This window comes from Panthera tigris, chromosome D3 (assembly GCF_018350195.1).
Source record: "Panthera tigris isolate Pti1 chromosome D3, P.tigris_Pti1_mat1.1, whole genome shotgun sequence".
Taxonomy (NCBI): domain Eukaryota; kingdom Metazoa; phylum Chordata; class Mammalia; order Carnivora; family Felidae; genus Panthera; species Panthera tigris.
In genome coordinates, this window is record NC_056671.1 from 79,579,908 (window position 1) to 79,599,308 (window position 19,401).

The 19,401-nt window shown below is 34.9% G+C and overlaps 1 protein-coding gene across 9 annotated transcripts in view; it reads left to right on the forward strand.

Annotated features, from left to right (window-relative positions):
• Positions 1-19,401, forward strand: part of RELCH (RAB11 binding and LisH domain, coiled-coil and HEAT repeat containing) — a 113,393-nt gene that overhangs the window by 42,191 nt on the left and 51,801 nt on the right. For 8 of the 9 annotated variants that reach the window (XM_042962082.1, XM_042962078.1, XM_042962079.1 and 5 more), the window contains one exon: positions 10,220-10,332. In XM_042962082.1, the coding sequence (XP_042818016.1) occupies positions 10,220-10,332 (113 nt within the window). Of the gene's footprint in view, positions 1-10,219; positions 10,333-12,765; positions 13,034-19,401 lie in introns of those variants that run through there. The other variant, XM_042962086.1, reaches the window with a different exon arrangement.

Below are 19,401 nucleotides of genomic sequence, written 5' to 3' on the forward strand. Positions count from 1 at the left end.
TGTAACATAATCAATGCAATGCATTAATGTTTGCATCCCTTTTACTATATTTCCTTAATATAATCTTTAAAATATCACAGAAGCCTAATTGTTATGAGATGCAGTTTAAGCCTTTTTTATTTTAATTTCCCCTTTTTTTATCATAAAAGACTCTACCACTAAAATCTGATTGTACTGCATGAAGTATTTATGAATTTGCATCATCAGTAATCAGATACATTATATATAAATATATATGTTAAGCATATGTATTTATACATACATATTTTGTTTGTGGTATGATGTTTACTTTTCTGGCTGGCCTTAGTTTTTGTATTTAAAAAATATATACTTATAATTTCATGAAGAAGTGATCATTTATCTGTTTATTTATACGTTATTCTATCAGAAAATTCACCATTTGTATCAAAAGTTGTATTTTCTTGAAATTAAATTGGTAAATAATGAAGTTTATTTTGGTTTGGTTTGAAACCAATCCCAGGGCATGAAAGGGCAAAACTTTTATTTCATTTCATCCTTTGATATTAGATTATTTTTATTTAATATTTCATCTTAATTCCTTAAATATATATTTTTAAAAAGGTCTTGTGATTAAAGGATATTTTGATTTTTCTTATTTCTCAAGTTTTTATATAATCTCTTACCAGTATAAGCCTTTTTGTTGGTATGCAAATACAATTAAAACGTCCTTCAGTAAACTGATTGGTCATAATAATATCCTAGCTGCTTAATTAGAAAGAGGATTTAAGGTTTTGATTAAGTAATACATTCACCAGGTTTAACATCTTTTTAAATGTAAGAGGATAAACAAAAAAACTCTTCCCCTCTCCCTGAGCCACCATCTCACGTGCAATAAATATTATTAGTGTCTAGTATATTTTATTAAGTCTTTTGCCCATTTTTTAATTGGGTTGTTTGTCTTTGCTTTTGAGTCATAGGAGTAAGAACAATTCTGGATATTAAACCCTTTTATATGATTTGCAGTATTTCCTTCCATTTGGTAGGTGTCTTTTCACATTTTTGATAATGTCCTTTGGTGGACAAATGTTTTTCATTTTTATTAAGTCTGATTTATGTATTTTTTCTTTTGTTGCTTGTGTTTTTGGTATCAAATTTAAGAATCTATTGACAAGTCAGAGGTCAGGAAGATTTATTTATCCCTGTGCTTCCTTCTAATAGTTTTATAGCTTTAGCTCTTAGATTTAGGTCATTAATCCATTTTGTATTTATATATGGAGTGAGGCAGGGATCCAGTTTTATTCTTTTCGTGTGATTATCCAGTTGTCCCAGCACGATTTGTTGAAATGTTTCCCCACTGAATAGTCATGGCATCATTGTCAAAAATCATTTGTCTGCAGATGTTTGGATTTATTTCTAGACTCTCAGTTCTGTGAGACCAATTCTTTTGGTCTTTTATGCTTATCTCTATGCCTGTACCAGCCACACTATTTTGATTACTGTAGCTTTGTACTAAGCCCCTTGCAGTTCCATAGGAATTTGATACTCCCCTTTCATTTCTGCAGTAAAGGTCATTGGAATTTTGATAGGGATTGCACTGAATTTATAGATCACTTTAGAGAGTACTGCTATTCTAACAGCAGTAATTCTTCTAATTCGTGAACATGGAATTCTTTTTATTTATCTATGTCTTTAATTGCTTTCAGCAATATTTTCTCATTTTCTGTGTACAAGTCTTTCACCTCCTTGTTTAACTTGTTCCTAGATGTTTCATTGTTTTGGACGGTATTATAAATGGAATTTTTCCCTTAATTTCCTTTCAGATTGTTCATTGCTCATTTATAGAAACAGAAATGATATTTCTGTGGTGATTTCATACCTTACAACTTTCCTGAATTAGTTTATTAGTTCTAGTAGGTTTTGGTGGATTCTATGTGATTTTCTTTATCTAGAATAACATTATCTGCAAATAGAGTTTTGCTTTGTCCTTTCCAATTTTGATGGCTTTTATTTCTTCCTCTTGCTTAATTGCTCTGGCTAGGACTTATCGTACAATGGTGAATAGAGGTGTTTTGAGAAAGCAAATATTTTTGTCTTCTTCCTGATTTTATGGGGAAAACTTTTAGTCTTTCACCATGGAGTATGATACTGGCTGTGGGTTTTTCATAAATGCCCTTTATCATATTAAGAATATTTTCTTCTGTTCCTAGTTTGCAATATTCTTATCAAAAAAGGGTATTGAATTTTGTCAATACTTTTTCTGCATTGAGATGATGATTTTTATCCCTTCGTCCTCTTGATGTAGTATAATATGTTCCTGATTTTTCATGTGTTGAACCACCCTTGCATTCCGGGGTAGATCGCACTTCGTCATAATGTATAATTCTTTTAATAATGTTGTTGGATTTAGTATTTTTTTGTACATTTTTGCACATTTTTTTCACATTTTTGCATCTAAATTCATAAGATACATTGGTCTGCGGTTTTAACATTTATGAGAATTGTCTGGCCTAACATCTGGTCTGTCCTTGAGAATGTTCCATACTTGAGAAAAATATATATTTTGCTGTTGTCAGGTTGAGTGTTCCGTATCTGTCGATTAGGTTTAATTATTTTATAGTGTTCAGGTCCTTGATTTCCTTACTGATCTTCTATCTAGTGGTTTATCCATTATTGAAACTGAGATATTAAGGTCTCCAAATATTATTTTAGAGTTGCATTGTATTTTTTCAGAGATACTTTGTGTGTGTAAGCAAACTCAAATATATGATCTTTCTTCCATGACTCACACAAATGGTACTACACTCTATGCACTATTCTTTACTTTGCTTTTTTTTTCCATATAACATATTTTTGTTTCTTTCTATGTCAGTACATAAAGAACTTTCTCATTCTTAAGGCTGCATAATATCTAGTTGTTTTATAGTCTCATTTATTTTTTATTTTCTTTAATTTAAAAAAAAATTATAGAGAGAGAGCACAAGTGAGAGAGAGGGACAGAGGGAGAGACAGAATCTTAAGCAGGCTCCAGGCTCATTGCAGAGCCCAACACAGGGAATGATGCCATGACCCTGGGATCATGACCTGAGCCAAAATCAAGAATCTGACTCTCAACTGACTGAGCCACCCAGGCATCCCTTTTTATAATAGTTTTTTAAACATGTTTTAAATTAGTGTTTTTTCAGATATTATTGGCCACACTCTCAGTAAGAGAGGCATTTTACCTGATGTGCCAGTATATAATTACAGATATAATTAAAATGAAAGTTTGGAAAAAAAATTAAAAAATTAAAAATTAAAAAAATTAAAAAATTAAAGTTTGACAAATCAAGCCTTACCTTTATGAAATATAAAACATTAAAATAGAAGATAATCAATATCAAACATGATTTTATAAATTTTTTTAATTAATAAAGAGTATAGCTAAATAAATAATAAAAAAGAAAAACAATGCTCTTTATGATCCATTCAACTGATTTTATGACCCATTGTTTTAAAGGGGGGTGACATAAAGGTTAATTAAAGCTATCTAATAAATTAAACTTTTATATTTAATAAAAGTGGAAGGTGCAGTGAATATAGATGTTAGTGTTATTTGTTTTTTAAAAGATAAGTAAACACCCTCACTCAATCTTTTGGTCACAATGATAGCATTTTTCTAAATTTAACATACCATATTTCAAGTCTAAGATGCCATTAATTGTAATAATTAAGTACCTTTAAGAAAGAATTCCAATTAAATTATGACATCTCCATTGTAAGGTACATCCCAATTTCAGAAGTAATAAAAAGTAAAAAAAAAATTTTCCTCCTATATGCTGTTAAGTAATGATAATTTTTTTTTTTCACCAACTTATGTTTATTTTTTTATCTTGAGAGAAAGAGAGTGCAAGCAGGGGAGGAGCAGAGAGAGAGGGAGAGAGAGAAATCCCAAGCAGGCTCCATGTGGAGCCCAATGTGGGGGTCAAACTCACCAACCATGAAATCATGACCTGAGCCAAGATCGAGTTAGACGATTGACTGAGCCACCCAGGTACCCCTACGAACATGTTCTATTGATTTGGGAAGGAAAAGAAATCATGAGCAAATTTTCTTTTTGTAGCTTATATAGTAATTCATTTTAATGGGTTCATTGAAGAACTTGAATCTTTCAAACCAAATTGTAGAATAAATATATGTATTTAGTAAATAAGCTAAAGAAGTTGATTCTTCACAAGCTCTGCTTCAAATGCATTTGAAGGGGAAATTCTGTAATTTAAAAATAGGATTTCATAAAAGATTACTTCTAACAGCATTCTTAAGTAATACATCTAAATTTAACTTTTATTTTCATTCTATGCCAAGGAAATATGTGCCGTTCAGCTAGCTGACTCGGAAAAGCAAAGAAGTCTGGGCCTGGAATGGGGATGGGCAAGTGGAAATGGGGAATGAGTCCAAGCCTTTTTTTTGAGGTTGAAATTGTTCCAAAATTAGATTGGTGATGGTTGCACAACTCTGAATATACTAAAAACCACTGAATGTACACTTGAATTTTTATGATACATAAAATAAATCTCATTAAAGCTGGAAAAAAAAAAAGAGACAAAGGAGAGAACCAATTGTCTAAAAGTTTTAAATATAGTTAGTATCTCTAAAGTATCTTATCTTACGAGAAACCAAATTTTGCTCTTTTATATTGGCATTCACGTTTGCTCCCTGGTGAATTTTTTACCTATGTTTTTAACTAAGCCCAGGTAATTATAACTGAATGAGAGTGTTGAAGAGGAAAAGGTTTCACTTGTACCTTTCTAGTTCTTTGGCTAGTCTAGTAATCAGTTTAACATAGGTCAGATTCATAGGAGAAAAATAAATTCACAGTTGTATGGGGGTCCCATAGCAACATAAGACCCAAGGACAAGCTGGGCAATTCAGTTTCCATCTTGAGCGAAGGAATGGGGTAAGAAAGAGGAGGAGGGTGATTCACAGGACAATAAGAAAAGAACAGATGTTTGGTGATTAGATGTTTCTCCTCCATACAGATGAGTCATTCAAATAAAATAGCTATCTCTTGGTGATAGCTCTTTCTGGCCAGGCCCCCTATCTAAATTCTTGTTGGTAGTTTAAGAGAGAGGTAAAGTTTTTCTTGGGGCTGCTGGATTTTGATTGGCTTTAGCTCAAAATAGTCAAAGTGACACATTTTGAAGAGACTTGTTTTGAACCCCTGCAAGAGTTATGCAATAGAATAGTCAATAAGAATAGTAAAATAGTATGGTGAAGTGGTAAGCTTGGTCCATCTTCTTTACCTATTTAATGTGTATGTGTATGGATGTGTTAATTTTGGAAGTAAATCACATACTCTTTAGCAGTATCAGAGTTTTAAAGTCATTCAAATATTTTACATAGGCTTCCTGAAGGTTGAGCCTCAGGAATTGTAATAATTCTAAGAATAGGTATTTTAGCAGCCTTTGAAGTATAGAACTTTTCCAGAGGTGAGTAATCTTGTTTATCGTGTTTTTTTTTTCTTGTGTGAGTCTTTGTAATATTCTTTCCTTCTTCCTTTTTATTTCTTTTTTTAAAGTAAGCTCTATGCCCCAACATGGGGCTTGAACTCATGACCCCAAGACCAAGAGTCAGTCACATGCTCTACCAACTGAGCCGGCCAGGCACCCCTCTTGCTTTCTTGCTTTCTTGTTTTCTTTCTTTCTAACTCTATTACTATCAACATCTCGACAAGTTTAAGCTGAAAATCTAAATCAAAAGGTGTACACTTATCATAACTTGAATTTAAATTGTAATTTGGTATTGCTTAATTTCTAGGCAAAAGACTAGATGGAAAATTTTAAAATAACAACTACCCAAAAGTTTTAAATGAAGCTTGAGTTATAGGAAATAATTTTTTTTAATGTTTTTTATTTTTGAGAGAAAGAACGCAAGCAGGGGAGGGGCAGAGAGAGAGGGAGACACAGAATTTGAAGCAGGCCCCAGGCTCTGAGCTGTCAGCACAGAGCCTGATGCAGGGCTCAAACCCACGGACCACGCTCCTGAGCCAAAGTCACGCTCAACCGACTGAGCCATCCAGGCACCCCTAAGAAATAATTGTAATGAAAGAGTAAGGGCAAACAGCGAACTATAATTTACTAGATTAATGTATTACCTTTCTAGAACTGTAGAATTTTTTCTTCTTGACAGGAAGCACTCAAACATTTCCTCATTGGCATCTGATCTAAATGTAATGCTTCCTTTTCTGTTTTAGAATTCTTTCAGATCTTGAAGTCATTATCTTATCAACATTTCCATGCTTTTTTTAATGTTAAAATTTGCCTTCATTCCCCCACCCAACATCTAATCATTCACATTGTTTTAGCTCCTTTTTTACCCCATCCCCATTTTTGTAGTCTAAAGGCACTAATCTTTAAAAGACTAAGAAGGTTAAGTAAAAATATTCATAAAATCAAATGTAAAATTCTCTAAAGACATTTCTATCTCTAAAGTGATTTATTACCATTAAAAGTTATTTTGTTTTACTTAAGAACTGAAAGGAGAATTAAAATGGTATAGGCCTTTCTTATTTAATTCTGTATAAAAGTCTGTTGGCAACCTAAGAGTTTGAGGGGTGGATGATCCTTCATATAGAGAGAACCAGCTTTGTTATTAAAATTGCAAAAGTTATTTACTTGAGTAAAATGTAAATTACTAAGCCTTTTAGATTAATGAGTTCTAAAGGCCTTACAAATCTCTTTTCCAAAATGATAATAAAGTATTGGAATGCCTTCTGCAAAAGGATTACTGCAATGATTCCCTCTCTAGTGATCTGTAGGACATCTGTTTTACATTTCACTTCAATACACATTTACTGAGTACTATCAGTTGCTAAAACATGTTTTAAATAAAATATTTAAGATTTCTGTTGCCTTGAAATGTGGACACACACACACACACACAAAAGAAATGTGGACACAGTAAATTTTTGTGTGTAGGGAGATGCATTACCTTTTGGATATGTTACCAAAGACATAGGTGTTTTCTCACCATGGTTATTATTTTTCATCAACATGCAGTCTTAAGTCTAATTTGCTTAAGGATCTTTTAATGTGCAAAATTCTTAAGCTTTAGATATGATGTCTAACATTTCTCTCTTATTCTCAGTACATTTTTTAATATGCAATCATTTAAAGACATTTTTGAACCACTGTCACCTTTTCCTCTGAAGGAGATTCAGCTACCAATTTTTAAATGTTTTATTCAAGAATTAGTGTTTTCAAAACACTAGACTTCTTCAACTGGAAAGATGATACCAAAGAGAGGATATTGATTCAAATCTATAGATTTATGAATAATGTTCAAATGGTAAAGCAGATTTAATAAATTCTGATGTGGATGTATCAATACTTCAGAAGCTTGAAAAAGATGAATTCACAGTAAATAAACGTGAACATAGAACAGCAAATACATACAGAATTCATTATTTCAAGAGTGGTACAAATAGAACTTGTGAGTAAATAAATGAATGATAGAGGAATTAAGATATTTGGAGCCAGTCATAACTTAACAATTAAAATCCTTGATTCTATGAGAAGCAAACTCCTCTTTCCTCTTTTTTCTACCATCACTTACTGGGCCTCTTCTCAGCTGTGTATTTCTAAAAGAGGAAGACACTGACCTACTTTATACATAACTGTTTTAGCCATTATTGTGCCAAGATGTACCTAATTCTCCTTGGCATAGGATATCATCCAAAAATGTTAGGCAGTGACTTCCTATATGTTGTTAATTTTGTCAGCAAGAAATAAAAGCAAATAGCAACATAACATATTACTGTGATTCAGAAAAGGGAAAAGTATTTTCCTTCAGAGCCCTAAATTCATAGAATTTGAGAGTCTTGAGGGTACAAGAAATGACAAAGGTTTTCCTCCCATGTGTGAATTGGTTGGTAATAGCTGCTGTCTTGAGAAGTGCTTTGGTAAGTCCTGTATTAAGACTTTTTGAGGCCAACTTTGATCTCAGAAGGAAAACTGAACAATTCCATAAGCAATAGATAAGGGAATTAATGTATATGAAGTATTTTCCATTTCTACCCTAATCTTAATTTTTGTATGTTTTACTTGTAGAAACTAAAAGTCAGAGAGGTTTGTGATTTGTCATTAGGTTTTCAGTTTGGCGCATCTATAGCCATATTTCAGTTAAAAGATTCTTTATAGTAGGACATAAACTTCCTCTCTGATTAAGGATCACTAAGATTCATGATGTAAAAAAAAAGGGGGGAAATGTAAGGCACAAAGAATAGTTGAACAATTATTTTGCTATGCTTGTTTTTGAGATAAAGAAGCTAAATAATTATATTTTAAACAGTATGTATATATATAGTTGTAATTACAGCAAATATATTACCTGTGTTTCATCACTTTATCTTTAAAGAGTGGTACAATAGAAAGAGAATGGAGGAAGATTATGGAAAAGTATATATGTAGAGATAATGGAAAGCCAAGAAGAACATTGAGGAGAAAGCAAGAAAACTTGGGAAAGAAGAATCTGACATGAGGGAAAATACAAATAAAATATTTGGGGCTTTTCTTGATTTTCACACATTAAAATAATTTCTCCTTTTGTTAGTGCCTTCTAGAATAACTGCTTTTTCATCTTTAAGGTTCTTCTCTCAGTGGGATATGCTGATGATGCAGTGTCTTAGTACTCTCAGGAGGATCGTTGGCTCTTAGCAGTCTAAACGGAATCCTCTAAGGATTAGGAGAGTCCTTGAGATTAATGGTCTCCTACTCTAGTATTTCATAAAAGATTGTTCAGTTTCTGTAAAGTCAAGGCTAATCCATCAAGCATCATATTGAGTCTTTGGTGAAAACATTACTGAACAATACAGGATCCATATCTATACTTTGCCTTCCATTCCCAGTACAAAATCATTTTCCCTCATTACTTTTTGTTTCTTGTCCTTTTCATTTGCTCACTGATGCAAAACCTACAGAGGTGCCCAAATAGAAAGATGACTGAATAAACGTTTCAAATTCCTTTTTACTTCTCAGATGTATTCTTAGCTCTCCTCTGTATCTTCGTACTTTCAATTTAAGATTTATACCAGGTAATTATAATTTTAAGATAATATGTAAAGACTTTAGAAATAGTAGAAAGGAACTTCAAGTCATTCCTTTAAGTTTCAGTCTCAGCTCCTCTAAAAAATGGCATCGTCCATTTCTAAGGAAGCATCTTCAAAACAGGAAGATACTTGCCCTACAGTGTAGACTTTTCTGCAGGGTATCACGTGTTATTACATAGCAGTCAGTTCCTGTTTTAATCTACTAGCACTTTTTGGTGGGTAGGAAGATAGATGGGAAAAAGAAATGGTGGGGTTGTAATCATTCTGTTATTACATCATAGTTATGTCTTTAATATATTACTGAAAAGTAACGATAAAATATTATTTTCATAATTTAGAAAGTTTTTTCCCGAAAGTATCACTTCTGGACTTTTATTCTCATTAGATTTGAAAATCCATTCCAAAATGAAAAACATTAATATCTTTTTCATATATATTAGAATTTTGTCTTACTTTAATTAAAATGTGAAATAAATTTGGTTTAAGTATTTCTTTGGAAGAGAGAAATAAACTTTTGTTATTACTTTCCTACAAAATATTGAATTCACCTCTGCACGCTGAATGTGCAACAAGTACGATATTACTAAAAATCTCCATTTGAACATAAACCATGTCTGCTGATACTCTGTAGCAGTGCTGAGAGCATCGAACACTTATGGAAATGGTCTTCTTTTTAATGAGCCATAGGGTTAAGTGAGAAGGTACAGAATTACTACTTATATGTAATCTTAATAAAAACAGATGATACTGTACTTGCGGAAGTGGGATGAGTTGTCTTGATTTTCTGTTACCTTTCCAAGCTTTAAAAGATAGCTAGCTTCTGCAAGTTTTTGTTTAAAAACACCTTCAAAAATAAAATTCCTGTGCCAGCTTATAGTGTTCTATAGTCCAAAAACTAGTAGACGATTGGGAAGGACTGGATAAGAAAATAAGGTTAGTTGAATCTTCAGTAATGTTATTTATTACATTGTGATTCACACCTTTCTGCAACCACCACATAAATACATGTTTCAGTGTTTTCTCTTGAATTACCAATGTTACAGAGTTAGAATTTGCTCTTTTGTATGTTGTGATTTATTTCATTTTGAATGTCCATTTAAGAATACTCTGGGGGAAGAAGAGCATATTCTGCAACGCATTTTTACTTTGACTTTTTCCGCCTTCATATTTCTTTAGGAGTTGATTCCCCTCATATTGTGTACAGCATGCCTACATCCTGAGCCTAAAGAAAGAGATCAGCTTCTCCATATACTTTTCAATTTGATCAAGAGGCCAGATGATGAGCAGAGGTAGGTATGACTACTTCTTTGGGAAATAAATACCACGTTGATTGATTCACGTCACTAACGTGGCACCAAGATTAGCATTTTAATCTAAATGCCTTCTTTCTGTCCCGGTGTTTATTTTAACAAACAGAGGAAACACTGGCCTCATTCACAGAGTTCTGCAGTCCCTTCGTTCTTGTTATTCCAGTTACTCACGTTGAATTTGTACACTTTTATATTAGTTACCTTTAGACTTCTAATTCAAATATTTCTTTGCCTTTATCTTTCACTTGTGATTTCTAAGAACTCCTAAATATTCCCCCTTTTTCCCGCGGATGAATTACATAGATCACAGCTTCTTAACAGGCTCCACAAAAAACTAAAATATTTAATATATGAATTTCCGCATCATTGGGCTGTCTGTAAACCAATTACTATGTGGCTAGAGGGGTGTAGTATTTTTTGTTTGTTTGTCGTGACTCGAGTGCTCACAACTCTTGATACCTGATTGGAGAAATTAGTTCTGTCTGAGGGTGGTAAAGGGACCCACATCAAGGTGACTTCCCAGAAGAACAGGGAATAGGTTGCGATCAAGTGATAATGATGTCTACCTTAGAGAATAAAATCTTTCATTAAAGGTTGCCTTTTAAGTGAAGCTCTGCAGGTGTGAACGTGAACAGACCATCCTTGTGGGTCAATAGGTTTGACTAAGCACTGGATGGTAAAATATGGGCGTTTGAAATGTTTTTCTGTTATAATTTTCTGTCTTAATGAAAAAGTTTTGCCTACACTTTTGCAAAACAATAGTATTGTACTTTACGATTAGGTAGGTGACTTTACATATTCAATACTTGTTTTACTGACTGTCACTTTTTACCTCATCTGAGAATGTTGGAAAATCATAAAACAAGTAAAGCTCAAAATTTTATATATATTTTTTTAAGTTTCTTTATTTAGTTTGAGAGAGAGAGAAAGTGTGAGTGGGTGAGTGGCAGAAAGAGAGAGAGAGAGAGAGAGAGAGAGAGAGAGAGACAGACTCCCAAGCAGGCTCTGTACTATCAGAGCAGAGCCTGACTTGGGACTCCAACCCATGAACCATGAGATCATGACCTGAGTCAAAGTCAGATGCTTAACCTTAAAGCTCAAAATTTTATTTTTTTATTTTATTTTAATTTTTCTTATTTTTATTGAGATATAATTAATATATAACATTGTGTAAGTTTAAGGTATACAGTAGATTGATTTGATACATTTATATATTGCAATATGATTACCATCAAAGTGTTATCTGATACCCCTATCATGTCATATAATTATTATCTCTTTGTAGGGAGAACAATTAAGATCTAGCTTCTTATCAACTTTGAAGTTTATGATACAATATTAATGACTATAATCACTGTGCTGTGCACTATATTTCCAGCATTTATTTACCTATTAGTTCCAAGTTTGTATCCTTAAACAGCATATCCCCAATTCCTCCACACCCAAGTCCCAGTAACTACCATTTTACTCTCTTTTTACAAGTTCAGCTTTCTAAAATTCCTCATATAAATGATGTCTTACAGTATACATCTTTGTCTGATTTTCTCACTTAGCTTAATGTCCTCAAGGTCCAACCATATCCATTTATATTAGCATGAAAAAAGGGTAAGATTCCAAGGAATAAATCTTACAAATGATGTTAAATATTTTAAAACCTTACAAATATTATAAAAGACCTAAACATATTTTGGAAGACCTAGGTCTAGTCCATGTTTATAAACAGTAAAAATCTGTATAACACTTTTCCAAAAATTGGTCTGCTATTCTAGTCAAAGTCTTTATTTTTTTTTTAATACAATTTATTGTCAAATTGGCTAACATACAGTGTGTACAGTGTGCTCTTGGTTTGGGGGGTGGGTAAAAGCTCAAAATTTTAAATACAAGGTATCTCTCAACTCTGAGAATAAAAATAGTCATATAGATTTTAAAACATTATGAGTATATATCTCTTTCCTGTTCTTACCAAAATATACCTGAGCAAGTGGAGAACATGTCCTTTCAGGATCCAGTCAAGATGAATCTACACCAGCAGTCCTCACATGCTAGTCCAATAGAAAGAAGGGAAATTTGGGGCGCCTGGGTGGCTCAGTAGGTTAATAAGCATCTGACTTTGGCCCAGGTCATGATCTCATGGTTCATGGGTTCAAGCCCCACATCGGGTTCTGTGCTGACAGCTTAGAGCCTGGAGCCTGCTTGGGATTCTAAGTCTCCCTCTCTCTGCTCCTCCCTCACTCGTACTCTGTCTCTCTCTCTCTCAGAAATAAACATTAAAAATTTTTTAAAAAAAGAAAGAAAAAGAAGGGAAATTAAATCACTGTATTAAGTACTATTCATTGCAAACTAAAAATTTTCTAAGGATAGTTTGATGGTGCTAAGAAAATTAATGTTTTTTCTCCTTGAAAAATACTCTTCCCTATCTTGACAACTTAATAATTAAATACCATTTATTACATTGTTATTTTTAAATTTGCAAGGCAGAAACCTCGGATCTCTAGGCTGTTTTCATACTCTGCATGGAAAGCTAATAGCTGCCACCTGGTGGCCAAAAGTACCTATTGGCCTTACATCAGGTTGAGCTAGGTCAGGAATTCAGCACTCGTGCCCACGCTTAAATTTTTTACCTTACAGATATAAAAGTATTTACTGAAATAGACTGATCAGTCGACTTACCATGTATAATGTGAGTAACAAATTAACAAAGCAGAATGTTTAAGTTAGCATAATGTATTTGTCATATAATCACTTGCTACTTTTCCTGACTTAATAAATCTCAGGCTTCTTTGTCTCCTAAGAAGAATTTCATTTTATGCTTAATAATGGTGCTTTTTGCCAGTTCTTTGCTAACAACCATAATTGCCACCATATTCCTACCTGCATCAAATACTAGTCAAATAATCCCTGTCCTGCGATTTAGTACAAGTGAGAACATTTATTCTTACCATTACGGGAGCCTGTTTCCAATGCTGTTAATAATCGATAGGCTATCTGACCTTTTCTGTTTTCAATCTGTATTTCAAAACTGTTATACTTTTTCGAATTAACTTTGCTGGCTAAGAAGTTTGCCTTCAGGGGCCTAACATTTTTTCAATAAGTTGATATATCGTTACTATGTAGATGGTGGCTCATGATTTAAAGTCATTTCGCACGAGGGTTTCATGCAAGTGTTTGTAATGCCTACATTTCACCTAAGTTCGTTTACTAAAAGAGTCAAACATTTATGAAGCCAATATACGTGCCTTCTCATTCTTTTAAGACACTAGTGGGGAAAAAAACAATATTCAGATATTAAGAAATTTTCACTGGGGAACAGGCAGCTAAAAAGCTGTCCGTAAATCTTGGGAATTTCTTTCTCCATTTTTCTTTTATTCGTGTTATTTGCCTTCCCAAAGTAGGAAATAGAAAAGCAAAGGAAGAATTGAGAAATAGGCATGGGAGATGATAATATAAATATAAAGGGGAATCAGATAGATAAAAATACAAGATTGTGGTAAGTGAGAAGAAGCTGTAATATACACTGAAGATATACTGGCTCAACATTTTCCTCGTTGTTGTCCAGATGTACTTTGTCATTATTCTCCTCAACCTGAGAGAATAGTTATAGTTAATCTGGCTAAATTAAATTGAAATTTAAAGTTACTATTCAGTTTAAGTTGACTTATATTGCGAAATAGTGAGCATTGCTTGGGCTTCAAGTGCCGTTTCTATAATTAATGTGAATAAACATTCTAATTTGCTTTTTCTTGAAGTTGGCTACTTTAAAACATCTATTGAAGGGGCACCTGGGTGACTCAGGCGGTTAAGTGTCAGACTTCGGCTCAGGTCATGATCTTATGGTTCATGGGTTCAAGCCCCACATCGGGCTCTCTGCTATCAGCTCAGAGGCTGCTTTGGATCCTCTACCCCCTCTCTCTGTGCCCCTCCCTTCCTCCCTCCCACTCTCACTCTCTCTCTCTCAAAAATAAATAAATCTTAAAAAAAATTAGAAAGAAAACATACTTATTTTTCTGTCAGGTTTTACTATTTTGAACTAGATAACCAAAAATGGAAAAAATCTTATTTTATTTTGTTTTGTTTTATTTTATTTCATTTTATTTTATTACAGTTCTGCATTTTAAAGTCATTTAAAATGGAACTTCATTCTGAAGAGTGAAAAAATATATTTAAAATTCTAAACTCTTATAACTTTCAAATCTATCAATTCAAATGAAGTTATTATATTGGTTAAATATATACTGTTCTGTGACAGATTACACCAAAAGAATGTGGTTTAAAATAACACTCATTTTTTTTCACAGTCAATATGAAATTTAATCACTAGGCATAATTGAAGATACAAAAATCAAATCATGAAGCATATATACTATTAACTTTAATTTTGAATCTTTCTAAGGCTCAAAACTTTCCAAAATAAATTTCTTATAGCAGAGGATTTGTTTGTTCATAACTATGAAGCCAAAACCAAAACGAAAAAACTTTAATCGATTATTGATATCTTGGTGGTGTTTTCTTCCTCATTACATCAGCTTTGTGGTAACAACATTGCTGGTGATTAGTTGATTTCTGAAGCCTGAGACCCAAGTTCAAAGGACATACAAAGCAAACAGGATATTCTTATTTCTAGAGACAGAAAGGTTTGCTCTAACAAAGTGATTCTCAAAGTGTGGTCCAAGTATCCTTGGGGGGGGGGGGGGGTCCGTAAGAGCTCTCAGGTGCACAAAGTGAAAGACTTTTTTTTTTTTTTTTTTTAATTTAAATTTTAGTTGACATACAGTGCGATATTGGTTTTAGGGGTAGAATTCAGTGATTCATCACTTACATACAACACCCAGTGCTCATCACAAGTGCCCTCCTTAATACCCATCACCCATCTAACCATTTCCAGCCACCTCCCTCTGTCAACCCATAGTTTGTTCTCTTTCATTAAGAGTCTCTTGTGGTTTGTTTCCTTCTCTTTTCTTCGTTGCCTTCCCATACTTTCATCTGTTTTGTTTCTTAAATTCCATATATGAGTGAAATTGTATGGTATTATCTTTCTCTAATTTGGTTATTTCACTTAGCATAATACATATTAGCTCCATCCATATCATTGCAAATGGCAAGATTTCATTCTTTTTGATGGCTGAGTAAAATTCCATCGTGTGTGTGTGTGTGTCTGTGTGTACACACCATATCTTTATCCATTCAGCAGTCAGTGGAAATTTGGGCTCTCTCCATAGTTTATCTATCGTTGATAATGCTGATACAAACATTGGAGTCCATGTGCCCCCTTCGAATCTGTATTTTTGTGTCCTTTAGGTAAATACCTAATAGTGTAATGGCTGGATCATAGGGTAGTTCTAATTTTAGTTTTTTGAGGAACCGCCATACTGTTCTCTTGAGTGGCTGCACCATTTTGCATTCCTACCAACAGTGCAAGAGGGTTCCCCTTTCTCCACATCCTTGCCAACTATTGTTTCTTATGTTGTTAATTTTAGCCATTCTTTTTTTTTTTTAAGCACAAAGATATCACTAATTTTTTTTGATGTTTATTTTTGAGAGAGAGAGAGAGAGCCCGAGCAGGGGAGGGGCAGACAGTGCTGCACTGACAGTACAGTGCCTAATGCACGGCTCGAACTCAAGAACCATGAGATCATGGCCTGAGCCAAAATCAAGAGTCAGGTGCTTAACCAGTTGAACCACCCAGGAGCCCCTAATTTTAGCCATTCTGACAAGTGTGAGGTGGTATCTCATTGTGGTTTTGACTTGTATTTCCCAGATGATGAGCGATGTTGAGCATCTTTTCACGTGTCTGTTAGCCATCTGGATGTCTTCTTTGGAAAAGTGTCTATCCATGTCTTCCGCCCATTTCTTTTCTTTTTTTTTTTTTTTTTCTTTTTTTCTTTTTAATGTTTATTTATTCTTGAGACAGAGAGAGAGAGAGACAGAGCATGAATGGGGGAGGGACACAGCAAGAGAGGGACACAGAATCTGAAGCAGGTTCCAGGCTCCATGCTGTCAGCACAGAGCCCGATTCGGGCTTACGAGCCCTGAGATCATGACCTGTGCCAAAGTTGGACACTTAACCGACTGAGTCACCCAGGCGTCCCATCTTCTGCCCATTTCTTAACTGGCTTATTTGTTTTTTTGGGTGTTGAGTTTGGTAAGTTTCTTTATAGATTTTAGATATTGACGCTTTATCAGATATGTCATTTACAAATATCTTCTCCCATTCCATAGGCTGCCTTTTAGTTTTGTTGATTGTTTCCTTTACTGTGCAGAAGCTTTTCATCTTGATGAAGTCCCAGTAGTTCATGTTTGCTTTCGTGTCCCTTGCCTTTGGTGACTTATCTAGTAAGAAGTTGCTCTGGCCAAGGTCAAAGAAGTTGCTGCCTGTGTTCTGCTCTAGGATTTTGATGGTTTCTTGTCTCACGTTTAGATCTTCATCCATTTCGAATTTATTTTTGTGTATGGTGTAAGAAAGTGGTCCAGTTTCATTCTTCTGCATGTCGCCATTCAGTTTTCCCAGCACCATTTGTTGAAGAGACTGTCTCTTTTCCATTGGATATTCCTTCCTGCTTTGTCAAAGATGAGTTGACTATATAGTTGTGGGTCCATTTCTGGGTTCTGTATTCTGTTCCATCGATCTATATGTCTGTTTTTGTACCAGTATCATACTGTCTTAATGACTACAGCTTGTAATGTAGCTTGAAATCTGGAATCATGATGCCTCCAGCTTTGGTTTCCTTTTTCAGGGTTGCTTTGGCTATTCGGAGTCTTTTGTGGTTCCATACAAATTTTAGGATTGTTTGTGCTAGCTCTGCGAAAAATGCTGGTGGTGTTTTGATAGGGATTGCTTTGGGTAGTATAGACATTTTAACAATGTTTGTTCTTCCAATCCATGAGCGTGGAATGTATTTCCATTTCTTTGTGTCCTCTTCAGTTTCTTTCACAAGTGTCTATAGTTTTCGGAGCATGAATGTTTTACCTCTTTGGCTAGGTTTATTCCCAGATATCTTACTGTTTTTGGTGCAATTGCAAATGGGGTCGATTCCTTGATTTCTTTTGCTGCTACTCCATTATTGGTGTATAGAAATGCAGCAGAATTCTGCATGTTGATTTTATACCCTGTCACTTTGCTGAATTCATGTATTCTAGCAATTTTTTGGTGGTCTTTCAGGTTTTCTACATAGAGTATCATGTTGTCTGCAAATTAAAATAACACTGATTTTTTATATTGTAGTTTGTGTGAGTCAGTCTGGGTCCTTGCTTCCGGGTCTCTAATAAGGCTGTAATCCACATGTTGCCTGGGCTGGTCCTGTCAAGGCTCAACTTGGAAGGATTTGCTTCTGAGCTTATTCACATAGTTGGTCATTAGCAAGATTCAGTTTCTCATGGGTTTTTGAACTGAGGGCCTCAGTTTCTCACCAGCTTTTGGCCAGAATTTCCTTCAGTTCCTTGCCGCATGGGCCTCTCCAGCATGGCTACATACTTTATCAAAGCATGCCAGCTGAGAAGGCAGTAGAAAGGGTCCAATGCTGGATATCACAGACTTTTGTAACCTAATCTCAGAAAAGACATCCCATCACTTCAGCCATTATTCTGTTCACTGGAAGCAGGTCATTAGGTCCAGTCTACAACAGCATGAATATTGGGAGGTGGACATCATTGGGAACCATGTCAGAAGCTGCCTACTGCAGTTACCTTGGGTATAAAATTCTGATGTTAGAAATACCATTTTACTGGTGCAAATATCAGCTTATGGGGACTCAACTGGTTAAGCGTCTGACTCTTGATTTCGGCTCACGTCATGATCTCTTGGTTTGTGAGATCACGCCCCATGTTGGGCTGCACGCTGACAGCCCAGAGCCTGCTTGGGATTGTCTCTCCCTCTCTCTCTGCCCCTCCCCCACTCGCACATGCCTTCTCTCTGTCAAAATAACTAAATTAACTTTTAAAAATGTAAGAAATAGCGTTTTACTGGGGGTGCCTGGATGTCACAGTTGGTTGAGTATCTGACTCTTGATCTTGGCCCAGGTCATGATCTCACAGTTAGTGAGTTTGAGCCCCACATCAGGCTCTGTGCTGATGGTGCAGAGTCTGCATGGGATTCTATCTCTCCCTCTCTCTGTCCCTCCCCTGCTTGTGCTCTCTCTCTCTCAAAATAAATAAACAAACTTAATAAAAAATTAAAAAAAAAAGAAATATCATTTTACTAATATGATACCCTAGTTTTGAATGATAGAAATACTGGGGGAATAGGAGCACTTGGGTGGCTCAGTCGGTTGAGCATCTGACATCAGCTCAGGTCATGATCTCACAGTTTGTGGGTTCGAGCCCCGCATCGGGCTCTGTGCTGAAGGCTCAGAGCCTGGAGCCTGCTTCGGATTTTGTGTCTCCTTCTCTCTCTGCCTCTTCCCCGCTTGAACTCTGTCCCTCTCTCTCAAAAATAAACGCTAAAAATTAAAAAAAAAAAAAGAAATAAATACTGGGGGAATAATCGCTGATTGTTTTAGTGGCTAGAAACTGAAGTTCTTAGATGCTGAAGCATTAGACATACTATCTTAGAATGCATGGATGGGAAGTTCATTTAGGAGGTTATGAGATTCAACTTCACACCAATAGAGGATAACTTCACAACATCTCACAAATGGTGTTACCACTGTTGGAAGAACGAGTCTTAAGGAACTCATCCTCTTGGCGGCAACCTAGTCCATTGTAAGAAAAGCCTAATTTGATTGTACAAAAGTACTGTGTGTGGTGTAATTCACTGGCTTTTTTTTTTTAATATTTGTTTATTTATTTATTTTAAGTTTATTTTGAGACCGAGACAACATAAGTGGGGGAGGGGCAGAGAGAGGGGGAGAGAGAGAGAATCCCAAGCAGACTCCGTGCTGCCAGTGCAGAGCCCAATGTGGGGCTTGAACTCACGAAACCATGAGACCATGACCTGAGCCAAAACGAAGAGTTGGACACTTAACTGACTGAGCCACCCAGGCGCCCCATTGTTTATTTACTTTTAAGAGAGAAAGAGAGCGAGCCAGCAGGGGAGAGGGAGAGAGGGAATTCCAA